General features: G+C 41.4%; 1 protein-coding gene across 4 annotated transcripts; it reads right to left on the bottom strand.

Moving 5' to 3' along the window:
- Positions 1-716: 716 nt before the first annotated feature.
- LOC138969481 (pirin-like) lies at positions 717-12,860 on the bottom strand. 4 transcript variants are annotated; one of them, XM_070342272.1, is made up of 9 exons: positions 12,710-12,860; positions 11,168-11,458; positions 9,614-9,706; positions 8,851-8,931; positions 6,795-7,001; positions 5,913-6,042; positions 5,045-5,130; positions 4,223-4,289; positions 717-2,708 (listed from the first exon to the last, which is right to left on the bottom strand). In XM_070342272.1, the coding sequence occupies exons 1-9, from the start codon at positions 12,710-12,712 to the stop codon at positions 2,557-2,559; spliced, it is 1,110 nt and encodes a 369-aa protein (XP_070198373.1). In that variant the 5' UTR covers positions 12,713-12,860; the 3' UTR covers positions 717-2,556. The 4 variants fall into 4 exon arrangements, with proteins under 4 accessions (XP_070198373.1, XP_070198375.1, XP_070198376.1 ...); XM_070342274.1 differs by having other exon boundaries at positions 11,168-11,381; XM_070342275.1 differs by having other exon boundaries at positions 11,168-11,283; positions 12,710-12,793.
- Between the last annotated feature and the right edge of the window lie 60 nt (positions 12,861-12,920).

Genomic DNA, 12,920 nt, shown 5'->3' with positions numbered 1-12,920 from the left:
ATATATATATAGAGATAGAACTGATGACAGTGTATTTTTAGCGTGGCTATAAATTGATTCGACCTTTGCACTTTTACAGTGAGGATAATTTATGGGTCCAATTTACGTTCTGGACACTGCAGTGACCTTCTACAAATAGTAACAGAACGCCGGGAATATCCGAAGATGCCCCCTCATACTATAGTGCACCATACGAAGGAAGGGAGGTAAACGCTGAAAACATGGAGAAGATAAGGAAGAGTTACTGGGAATGGTGAAATGAACAGAAAAACCAAAATCGGTTCAGCGCTGCGCGCTGAGAGCACGTGTTGAAACATCTCATCGATGATATTGTGTCCGGGGTGTAGCTGAATACGGTGTCCAAATTTGAAAAAGATCCACCGAGAACTTTGGCTTTGGTGTGTCGGTATGGGGGCCCGGGTAGCTGAGGTGGAACCAAAATCGGTTCAGCGCTGCGCGCTGAGAGCACGTGTTGAAATATCGACCAGGTTGTGTCCTGTCCCGGGTGTACCTGAATATGCCCACCAAATTTGAAGCAGATCCATCGAGAACTTTGGCCGTGCATCGCGCGCACACACACACACACACACACACAGAGACAGACACAAGTCGTATATATATATATAGATTCCATCCAGAGAGAGAGAGAGAGAGAGAGAGAGAGAGAGATTTATCAACTATTACAAAATTGTCAAAGACTAAACACAACAAAAATGTCAAGATTTCAACACAGTTTATTCCATATAAAACTTAAAAGACAGAATTGCTCTGATATGTTTGTGTTCTTAATTGTGTGTTTTTTATACAGGTAATTGTGATTTTTTTTTCATCATGCACGCAAAAATGCATTCGCATAATAAAAACCACAAAGCGGTTTGACAAGAAGGTTTGTCATCATTTTCACAAATTTTACACCGCTTTGCAAAGTTCCAAAAACGAACTGGCAAACTGGCAAAAGTAAACAAAAAACAAAACTACTTCATGAAAGGTCATACATTCATCAAAAACAAATGAAACCTAGCGATATGTTTTGTCTTCTTACAGAGTCATGGAGTGCGTGTATCTGTGTTTCGATACACAGACGTTCGAAGAAACACGAACGTCAAGTAAAACGACACCTGACACACACATTTTGACCCGTGCACAAGACATTGTATCGATAAACGAAGCACAAATAAGAAACAATAATAAAAGCAAAGAAAATAGCAACAAGAAATGCAAACATCTAACAAAGCCGAGCAAGCAGAATGACAGGACTCTAATGAAAAACAAAGAGGTACTGAGTCGGAAACAAGATCGTGATTCTTTCCTTCGCTGCACGACGCAAATCTTCTGTGACCTTTGACCAAATGTAGCTTCCACATTCGATCACTCAGCTTAATATTTACAACAGAAAGCCGAGAGGGTGGAATACCGAGATGAACCTACAGAACTGTGCATCCTCAAACCTGACATATTCATCCCAACATTTAATGAACTCAAAAACACAGAAAGTTGCTTTCACACGCCAGCTTTGATTGCCAGTGGTTATCAAACCGGGACTCGTGTGGTTATCAGCCCGGAACCCGTGTTTCAAAGCATGGCTCCCTGGGTTGATTGTGCACTTATTTTCTCACTACCAAAATGATGACAAAAACGATGTTTGGTGGTTTGTTGACAGACAAGCTTTTTTGTCGGTCCTCGGGGGGCATATCGACTTTTGTTTCATATTTTTTGACCGCGGCCTTCGGTCTTGGTCAATAAATATGAAACAAAAGACGATATGCTCCCCCTCGGACCGACAAAAAAGCTGGTCTGTCAACAACCCATCAAACATCTTATATTGTCATCATTTTCACGAGTTTTCATTCACAAACACCTGGGAAATAAATCTCATGTTCCCCATGCAATAAATCGAGGTGGTGAATGGGTTTGAGCTTTCAGGTGAAACGTGGATTGTCAAAGTAAAAGCCAATCAGGCTGATTGTTTGATGTGTGGAACCATCGTGGCTTTTGGATTTGTGTTTCCGAGGGCAACGATTGTAAGCATTCACTCTCAAAGACCCAATCAATGTTGATAATTACCGCGGCGACTCATGGTCAATTTGCAACTTATCTCTGTAATCGCAAAATCCACAACGAAAAGTCATAAACACTTAAAAAGAAAAGAAATATGCTCAACACTTACTGAACTCACACGTATGATCGCATCTCTGTAAATTTTCAGACTGGAAGAAAAGCGTCATCAAGCTACGTTTGATATCAGTACAAATTAAATCACGAGATCAACTAGTACATACTGATACATCAAAACTTGAATTGCATCACAACCACATGAGGGATTATCTACATCACAAATTGACAGGTTTTATAATAACTTTTCTTTGTGCAATCACAAATTTGGTAACTAACACACTATTGTGTGCACGTGTGCAATCACAAGCAGACGCAAACACACACGCATACACACATGCATGCACAAACACATGCATGCACAAACACACACACAAAAACACACACACAAAAACACAAACACACACACACACAAACACAGATTTCTTAAGAAAAAATTCTATGCTACGTTTTTGATATCAATAGAGTCCCAGGGTCATCATCTTCATAAACAACAAAGGAATTCCAGTCTCTTGCTCTTTCAAATCCATTCTGACACAAATTGTAGTCTTTCCTGGCTTCTTCTATCTCTGCCTCTGAGGTCATGACGAATAAACCTGAACAGACAATACATTAAAAGGTTGAACTGTTCGCTAGTTGTAATAAATCTTGATTTTGACTTTTAGAGTTTGTTCCAAATTATGCTGCAAAAAGTCTTGCACCTAAAAAGCCATACCGCCAAAGACTCAAAAGTAAATACCCTATTTTCATGACAACAAGGAGGGTTTGTCCCAGGAAACTCTGCCAAGGTCATAGTAGCAGAAACGTGCAAATCAAGAGAGAGATAGTGTTATATTTATTGTATAGCGACGTGGGTATATATGTGTACTCTTCTTTAGTGAAACACAAGACGCTAACGGTAAAGGTTGAGGAAAAAAGTTGCGCCAAAAAGTTCTAAAAGGTACGGTACACACTTTAGCTACTGTATAGACTTCTATTTTTGAATTTCCTCCAGCATTTAACATTCAGGTTTAGGAGAACAGCATCAGTGGACAGGTCTGCATTTTGGCGATGATCGTGGGTGAAGTTCTATATGTATCACTTATGAGCTGCACACTTCCAGGAATTTCCATGAGATTCAGTAAATGCACTCGATGAAGGCTGCTTGCAAGTCAATCATGAGAACTTCAGATCTCTTTAATTAATCTGGAGCTTCAGAATCTATCGCCCTTGTGAGGCCCAGGAGTGTGCTTTTTCAAAGCCGTTCTTCCCCTGCTGGTAATCAGAGATTGCTTGTCGAATCTCTTCCTGTGTGTTCATGACAAAGGGACCTGAAAATAAACATTTGCTTCCATTTAAATAAGAAATAATGGTAGGAGTATATCTGAAAAAAACACAAGGAGCATACTTATCCATCTCTTCCTATTGACATCACCATTGGAGGGCAATATTGAAGGCATGTTAGAGTCAGTTACATGTACACTATCCAAGCTCATTGTTTAAAAGCTGGTTCCTTTCTAAGCATATCTGGCCACCGTCACTTTTTGTTAGAACTACTGAGAGCCTTTGCCCTGCAAGTCTCCAGGAGACACTGGTGCAAGTGGACAATAGACGAACTCCGGAAATAACTCTGTCGGCGTTAAATGGGTTGTGAAAGAGTGAATACTCTTGCTTTTATCGAGGCAAACTTTTCACACATGCTACTTGTCCATATGTTTCAGACCCAACCCTCGCTAGTGACTGCCCTAACGTGTCACGTGAGAAAGTTTGTGTTAATGAAAGCAGAGTATTCATTCTTCCACAAACCATTCAAACCCGACCGAGTTATTTCCCAACATCGTCTATTGGGAGAGCAGGATATATACTGATCAACATAAATTAAAATGGCTCAATATAGGTTGCTCGCAAGCTCAAAATGTGCAAAGAAGCTTGGTTCAACATCTGTGAAATTCACTTGTTGCAAATTTGATAATAGTGACATATTGTTTAAAGTAAATATAGAACTTTAACTTTAATACCTTCACAAGTTTTTACTATGACAGTCGATCTTCTGAAGTGAACTTAACCATTTTTGCCTCAAAGTTTGGAATGAGTGGGTTGTACTGTAAATTCAGAACAAGAAGAAGCTTACCATGCTGAACAACAGGCTCATTCAAGGGCTGTCCTGCTACCAGCACAAAATGACAGACGTCAGAATCCTGTAAATAATAAGTCTGTTAAATACATCTTTCTTGTCCAAATCATAACAAATACTTCTATTTTAATCACACATTTTGGGGCGGGGATGTAGCTCAGTCGGTAGCGCGCTGGATTTGTATCCAGTTGGCCGCTGTCAGCGTGAGTTCGTCCCCACGTTCGGCGAGAGATTTATTTCTCAGAGTCAACTTTGTGTGCAGACTCTCCTTGGTGTCCGAACACCCCCGTGTGTACACGCAAGCACAAGACCAAGTGCGCACGAAAAAGATCCTGTAATCCATGTCAGAGTTCGGTGGGTTATAGAAACACGAAAATACCCAGCATGCTTCCTCCGAAAGCGGCGTATGCCTGCCTAAATGGCGGGGTAAAAACGGTCATACACGTAAAAGCCGTGGGAGTTTCAGCACATGAACGAACAAACAATCACACATTTTCAAATTTACCAAAATAAATCTGCCATGACAGGTCATCTGCAATGTAGGAACACCATTGAGAGGGCCCAAGAGATTCATTCATCACAGGTACCACTGTACATATAAATTCCTAAATGTAGGTTCTGTTCTTTGACACAATTATGAAATAAAAAGTAAAAATTAAAATGTAAAAAAAGAAACAAGAAAAAAAGAAGAAAACTTCCAACATTATAGTGCAATCGCTTACATTTTCCCATAATGTTATACCCGTGATCATGACCAGGAAAAGTACTTCCACGGGCAGACAACATCCCTTCAACAAATCCACAAAAATAAACGCTGACCTTATTGAAAACATCCAAGCGATCTCCGTCTTGGTTGAGTGTGAGTGTGTAGTGAGCCTCTCCCACTTCCTGCTTTGCTTCACGCCCTGAAAGTAGTGCACCAAGCTGTTAGGCTGATGGGGTCTATGTCGACCAAAAGAGTGGGATTCCCTGTAGGTGGAGTTCCTGGAGGGGGATTCCCTGTATACAGGGAATCCCACAGGGTGGAGTTTTTCAATAAAACTTGCAAACCATACTCGAATTTCTAAGAAATATCAAAAAAGATTGAAAAACATCAAATTCTACCGATGTCGCCAAGCATCACGTGACTTTCAGCGATATCAGCGACACGCTACAGGAACTAAATCCTGTGGTATTCCCTGTATACAGGGAATCCCTCTCCAGGAACTCCACCTACAGGGAATCCCACTCTTTTGGTCGACATAGACCCCATCAGCAGCAGTTAGTAGTAGGTTAAAATACATTTAATTTATATATGATTAACCGATAAATATTATATGCAAAGCCTGTCAACGATCATAAGAGTAAATTACATTTGCATAGACTTCCGAGTAAGATTCTGCTTCCTGCGGACATGATTTAAGTTACCGAGATATTAAGTTCTTTTTTAAAACACTTTGTGATTTGGTTAGTAGACACACATCAGAGGTGACAGAACTTCGAGGTCGTGACAGTGCTGTCTCAACTTTTTTAAAAAGCCGAATATGATGTCACCCAAGACCCCCCATTTGTTGAAAAAATGAAGAAAAAAACTAACACATTGGGATATTATCTGGAAGAACGTGTATGTAATGTTTCATGGAAGTCTGTCCAGAGAGGGGTTGTCTGAAAAGGTGTGCTCCCTCTGTATCCTGAAGCAATTACTGACCAAAAAGAGCACTGCCTTCCAAGATGTATATGAAACTGTTCCAGCCTGCAGGTATGGGCTGTGAGAGATGGGATCCTTTCTGCATCTTAAAGTCCAGATATGCTGTGGGCGTGCGCGTGTATACCTGGGACTGAAAAAACAGTGTGTACAGTGACAGCTTACAGATCAAACAGCAAAACAATAAGAAAAACACACATGTGACCCTCCACCACGAAATGAGTCGCATGTCACCTTTGCATGATTTTCATATTTTTACATTTTCCTAAAGAGTTTTTTATGCTCTCTCCAGTGGTGAAAACCGTTTTAGAAAAGAGCGAAAAATGTTTGAGTTATAAGGATGTGACTAAGGTGACCCTCACACTGTTACCAGACACGCTCCGGACTTATATCAAGCCTAGCGCAGAACCGCGCAAGGTGACATGCGACTCATTTTGTGGTGGAGGGTCACATATTTTGTGAAAACAGACAAACTTTGATCAACAACAAATGTTTTGGTTGAGTAAATGGTCATTGAACTGTTCATCGCTGTTACTTTCCTATCTTTTTTGCATATTTATAAGCAATTTGCTTGTGTGGTTCCTCTTCCAATTTTGTTATTTTCATATTAATTTTGCCTACCACTCCAACAAAAATTAGGAGACTTGATATGTTTGCAAGTGGAGGGATTGGTCTTATGCCATGTGAAAGTCTGGAGATCTGTAATAGTGAACCAACCTGAGAAGGACTGTGCATTTAAGAAATGCTGAATGTTTACATAAAACACAGTGGCTTTAAGTTTGGTCGGACTAGTACATATTATGGTATAATGGTATTACGATCATGCCAACAGCAAGCAGGTGCAACGCAAAAAGTGACGCAAAAGTGTAACATCCCAAAACCAACCTTGATACCGAAAGCCTCTCCAGCAATGACCTTGACAGTGACCCCTTCCTTGGTGGCCTGAGGAATGTCCTTGGCGATGAGCTCCTGATATTTGGGCTCCATCATTTTGTCGGTTTTTCGCAGGTTGACCCACAGCTGTAGCCCATGACCCGTCTCTTTTCCATGTGGCATCTCACAGTGAACAATGCCCCGTCCTGCCGTCATCCACTGTCAACAATAATTAGTATGTGTGTATCAGCCCAGGTTTGACTAAATAGTTTGTGAAAATGCTGTACTAACTTTTTTTTCTTCATCTGCGTTCGTGGGCTAAAACTCCCACGTACACTCGTGTTTTTGCACGTCATTTAGGCAGCCATATGCCGCTTTCGGAGGAAGAATGCTGGGTATTTTCGTGTTTCTATAACCCACCGAACTCTGACATGGATTACAGGATCTTTTCCGTGCGCACTTGGTCTTGTGATTGCGTGTACACACAAAGGGGGATAAGCCACTAGCAGGTCTGCACATAAGTTGACCTGGGAGATTGGAAAACTCTCCACACTTAATCCACCAGACGGCAGCGACCGGGATTCGAACTCACGACCTTCCGATTAAGAGGCCGACGTCGTAGCACCCCGCCACAGCGCCCGTCTGCTGTACAGTGGTACCTCTCTTTACGACACCTCTCTTTTACAGGTCCCTCAATATTACGACCGACTTTTCTCTGACAGATTTTTTCTCCTTCTTTGTCTTAGTATTTCTCACCTCCATATTACGTACCCCTCTCTAATACGACATACGACCGTCCATACGTGGACTTATAACGACTTTTCCCAAAATTATCACGGGTTTGGTTTACTCTAACTTATATCTCCAGTCGAGTGAGTAAGCGATACGGACACAAACACGTGCTGAAATCCTGTCCGTGTACAACATCACTTCGATCGGCACGCAATCGGCTGAAGCCATGGTTTTTCGTTTCTATTTCAGGTCATTACTTTACTTTGAATAGATAAAGGTCATTCGCTAGATGTCTGCTTTATTTTGCAAAGAACTGTCCAGGAACTCCTACCTTTTAAACACGCAAAGTTACAGAAACGTTATGAAAGTAATCCGAACATCGAACCAAAACCGAAAGTTGTGGTGACGTCATGAAATTTTGCAATGTACGTATGCAAAGCGCGTGTAAACATTTTCGGTCTAGCTAACAATGGCGGCCGACGAACATAGTTTTGAAATCTGGAACTGTTCTTGGTTTTCCCCGATCCGTGACTGAATGACGCGATATACAACCACGCGTTCGTTTGAATCAATAAATTCTCCACAGAATCCCGTCAGTGAAGTTTGAAGGTGAGTAGTGGAGTGTCCTAAATTACTCAACTCTGTGGACAGTCCGTAGTGCAGTTATGAGCGAGCCAAGTTTCATTGTGAAAACTGACGCTTTTGGCAACAAGTTTACATCAGTTTCAACACACTGCTGCGGTTCTTTACGTCTGCAAAGGCTTATGTTTTGTTCCTTGCGTTTGGGACACCTTTCTTTGTTTTTAACCAAATCTTTGCTGGGTATCGTATGACTATGGTTAGTAGCTGGTATCGACATCAATGTGCATGCTTTGGGACCGCATGCTTTCGTTCGACCTCAGTTTGCTTAGTTCAAACCTTAACCCGCGAGTAGCTACGGGGCTTCATTAAACAAGCAAGAAAACAGTGTGGGTAATTAATTGAATAGAAAACCGGTTACCATAATCGTTTAAGGAAAGAATAACATTACACTGTGGGCGGCATCAATTAAAACGCCCATGTCATTCCGGATCATTGACGGACCCGGAAATAACAAACAATCCTCCATATAACGACCGAATTTCGGTTACATTTTCAAAGTCGTTAGACAGAGGTACCACTGTACTAACAATACAATGATCTATTTTATTAAAAGGCTTCTGTCCGTCACACTTTTAATCGCTTATAACTCCTGTGTTTATCAGCTGAATTATTTGCCTGAAATGCGTCCGTGCATGTGTGAATATGCAAAATGTCTTGCGCAATCTGCCCATCTTAAGCTCCCAATTGGACCTACCTGCAGGTCACCGGGGTTAATGGTGCCCTTGTGACCACAGAAGTCCTCATGGCGGAATGATCCAGTCAACATGTAGGTCACCTGAAACGGTTATTTTTTTCTTTAAGTTTTCAGAGATGCATGCAGGCACTCCAGACCGATACATGCACATGACTTAAGGGCAAAGGCAGAGAGAAGATGACAAAACTGATCAAAGTGAACTTGTCAAATGAGGCTATAGATAAGTCCAATGCTAGGATGTTAGGAGAAATAAAAAGGTGCAAAACAAATTTATTTTACTGTGACTGCTATTACATGTTCTTCTGGGTTTCCATAGATCTTTCCGAAACTGCTTTGCAAATATTTGCACCCCCCCCCCTTCCCTCATAACACAAAAAAAGCAAAAAGGAAAAAAAAAGTTTTCAAACAATTTAAAAACGGATTAAAAAAGGTAATTTTGTTTTCTCTCTTCCGCATAAAGTTAAACACCTGCACTTCCATTTCTCATGGACTGAGAATAAAGCTGCTTTGCATTAGGTAAACATCTTAAAACTGAATTTACAATGCATGACCTGCACATGATATTGTCGGTGCTCTGATTCACACATTGTCATGCTCAGTCGAATGAAAAATCGGAACAGTGGTAAAAAAAGTTTTAAGATCAGTAGAAAATAAAGGGGTGCTTGTTAAGACCAGTTTGTAAGCATGCCACTAAGACTGATATTACTGGTAATCAAACATATTTGTTCCTTCCCCCTGAAAAAAACCACATTCTGCGCCTCACCGTTTCAAATCCTCTGTGTGGATGGTCGGGAAATCCTGCAGGGGCAGTAACTCTGAACTCATCCAGCATGAGGAAAGGATCAAAGCTCCGTAGCTGGAATAGCGGAAAGAAAACAACAATTGAAAAAAGACACTGTCTGCCTTTTGTAACCCCTTACATGACTGGGTGGCCGAGTGGTAACGCACTTGCGCTCGGAAGCGAGAGGTTGTGAGTTCGACCCTGGGTCAGGGCGTTAGCAATTTTCTCCCCCCTTTCCTAACCTAGGTGGTGGGTTCAAGTGCTAGTCTTTCGGATGAGACGAAAAACCGAGGTCCCTTCGTGTACACTACATCGGGGCGTGCACGTTAAAGATCCCACGATAGACAAAAGGGTCTTTCCTGACAAAATTGTATAGGCATAGATAAAAATGTCCCACCAAAATACCCGTGTGACTTGGAATAATAGGCAGTGAAAAGTAGGATATGCGCCGAAATGGCTGCGATGTGCTGGCCGATGTGAATGCGTGATGTATTGTGTAAAAAAAAATTCCATCTCACACGGTATAAATAAATCCCTGCGCCTTGAATATGTGCGCGATATAAATTGCATAAAATAAAAATAAAAAAATAAATCCCTGTGCTTAGAACTGTACCCACGGAATACGCGCGATATAAGCCTCATATTGATTGATTGATTGATTGATTACACCCTCCATTATAAGGCTTCCTCAACAACCTCATTCTCTCAGAGATGATCTATATAGCGTCATTAAATTTACTTCCTCCGTCTGTCTTCCTCTCTTTTCTCACACTCTGTCTGTCTGTCTGTCTGTCTCTCTCTCTCTCTGCGTTTTATTTTGAATACAAACGTTCAACAGATACCTTCCTCCGTTATACAGCCCAATTTTCTTAGGGGTTTTGGGGGTCTTTTAACAGAGGTTTCACTGTAACAGTAAACATAAGGAATGTGTTCTGGCCTTATCACAATCGGCTGAATAAAAAAGGGGTTACTGAACAAATTTGGTCATTAGTATTTGGTATATATATGTTATCGTCCTTGGGCAATACCCTTCAGGAAATTGGTGCTGCTATCCCTGGCGATAGCTAGCATCAACAAAATTACGCTACACAATTCCTCCCCCCTCCCCTCCTGCACACGTGTATTTGTGTATTCCAATGCCTGTGACCTTGGGATCTTTATCATGCGCATGCATACCCACAGAGGAGAGTCTGCACACACAGTTAACTCCGGGAAATAAATCCCTTGCTGAACATGAGGATCGAAGCCATGCCGATAGTTCCAACTGGTTTCAAAGCGAGTGCCGCTACAGACAGAGTGATCTCCCCGCCCCCAAATCTTGAAGACCAGGTATGTGCATTACAACTTTGATGTAAAGCGTCAAAGAAAAAATAATCCTTCATACAACTTATTGACCGACACAAAGTTTTTGCCTAACTACCTTCACTATTTGAATTTTTGTTTCTCCCATGTAACCTTTACCACCGTTTTTTGTTTTGTTTTGCCATGTAACTTTTACCATACCTATTTATTTTCTCTCTAAATATATTATATTACCTCTTGTCGACCAATACTGCGGCGCACTCGGGCTCCCATCCCTTCATCCTGCTCGACACTCAGCACTTTTTGGTTGATGGACCTGGACATACTGCTGACTGTAGACGTCCTCTGATCTGTTTCACGGCAAGAATTACTGCTGAAAGCTGAGTGAGGGCAGGACTCTACTCTATGTGGGGTTGACTTTTGGACAGCAAGAGAGGATGAACCAAAGCTAAAGAGAAAAACAAATATGTGCAGGTTGTTGGAAGCAGCCACTCTCAAATGCAGACATTTGGTAAATAATGCAACCTGAAACACAGTCAAAGCAGAAATAAACTACAATGTCAATAGAAAGAAACAATGATTTTGTTGTGAAACTCACTGCAGAAGAAAAATGTAGACATCTTTGGATATATACGAACGCACTTTCTCTTCAGACTTCTATATATTATATGTGCCTATATACCATACGAGACAAATTAACTAAGTCCAAGAAAAAACAACCCGTGCAACTGAAAGCTGGAAATTCTTTTGATTATTTTTCCATAACCTTTTGAAGTGGTATAACAACATGTAGGCTAGGTTGAATTCAAGTTTACACAATGTCAACATTCATTTGTTCTTGAAAAAACTTAATTGATGCTTAATCTTAACTTTTGTCCACACCAGAGAAAACTGAAATTTCAAGTGCGAATGACAGAGCTCTTAGCGTGCCTCTGTGTGTGTCTGATCACAGGCGGAAGGTATCGTTCACCGGACCACTACTTTCATAGTAGTCTTTCTATAGACTACTATGAAAGTAGTGGTCCAGTGAACGATACCTTGACTGACTGACTGACTATTAGGGTTTAACGTCCTGGTCTATATTGGGACAGGTATTGGTAATGCACGTTGAAGATATGGTGTGATACTTTGATTCGAACAAGCCCGCTGTGGCTGTCTTCTTCGACACACCAGCATTGGGTTTGTCTCGTCAAAGTATCAAAATACGATCATGATAATTGGAGACGAGAGATGATGCATGCGTGTCTTCGTGTTTTCCAAGCCCTGAGACTTTCGCTGTGAACGTGGGATCTTTTTCGTGCGCATGTGTGCACACGGGGGTGTTCGGACACCGAAGAGAGTCTGCACAAAGTTGACTCAACTCCGAGAAATAAATCTCTCGCCGAACGTGGGGATCGAACCCACGCTGATAGCGACCAACTGGCTACAAAGCCAGCGCGCTACCAACTGGCTACAAAGCCAGCGCGCTACCAACTGAGCTACGTCCCCGCCAACAACTGATACCTTCCGCCTGTGGTCTGATCACAGGCGGAAGGCATCGTCCACTACGTAGTCTTTCTGTGATAGTAGTAGTTCAGTGGACGATACCTTCCGCCTGTGGTCTGATAACGTGTGATTATGTAACAATTAAAAAATGACTCAGCATGTTCAGACATTCTATATTGTGCCCGTATCTTTCCAATACAATGTTCGCGGTGTCTGTATATGACCTCTGAGCATTACAAAACCACAGCATATTTAACAAGTCGTTCATGCATATCCCTCGAATTTTCTCACCATTACAGATTTTCCAGTAAGCTTCTAAGTGTTAGTTCGTCTGCAACTTTGGGTGCAAGTGCACTCAGTTAACAAGCGGGTACGAGAAAAGTTGGAATGATTAGAAAAGAACCACAAGTAACTTACGCCCAGTAACTTATTGCTGATTTAAAAAATAAAATATGTATCAATATTTCGTCCATAATATTTCATAAAGTCATTGTGAACCTTA

Source organism: Littorina saxatilis, linkage group LG6 (genome assembly GCF_037325665.1).
Source record: "Littorina saxatilis isolate snail1 linkage group LG6, US_GU_Lsax_2.0, whole genome shotgun sequence".
Lineage (NCBI taxonomy): Eukaryota > Metazoa > Mollusca > Gastropoda > Littorinimorpha > Littorinidae > Littorina > Littorina saxatilis.
Note: the sequence above shows the minus strand (reverse complement) of the source record. Positions and strands in the feature narration are given on the sequence as shown.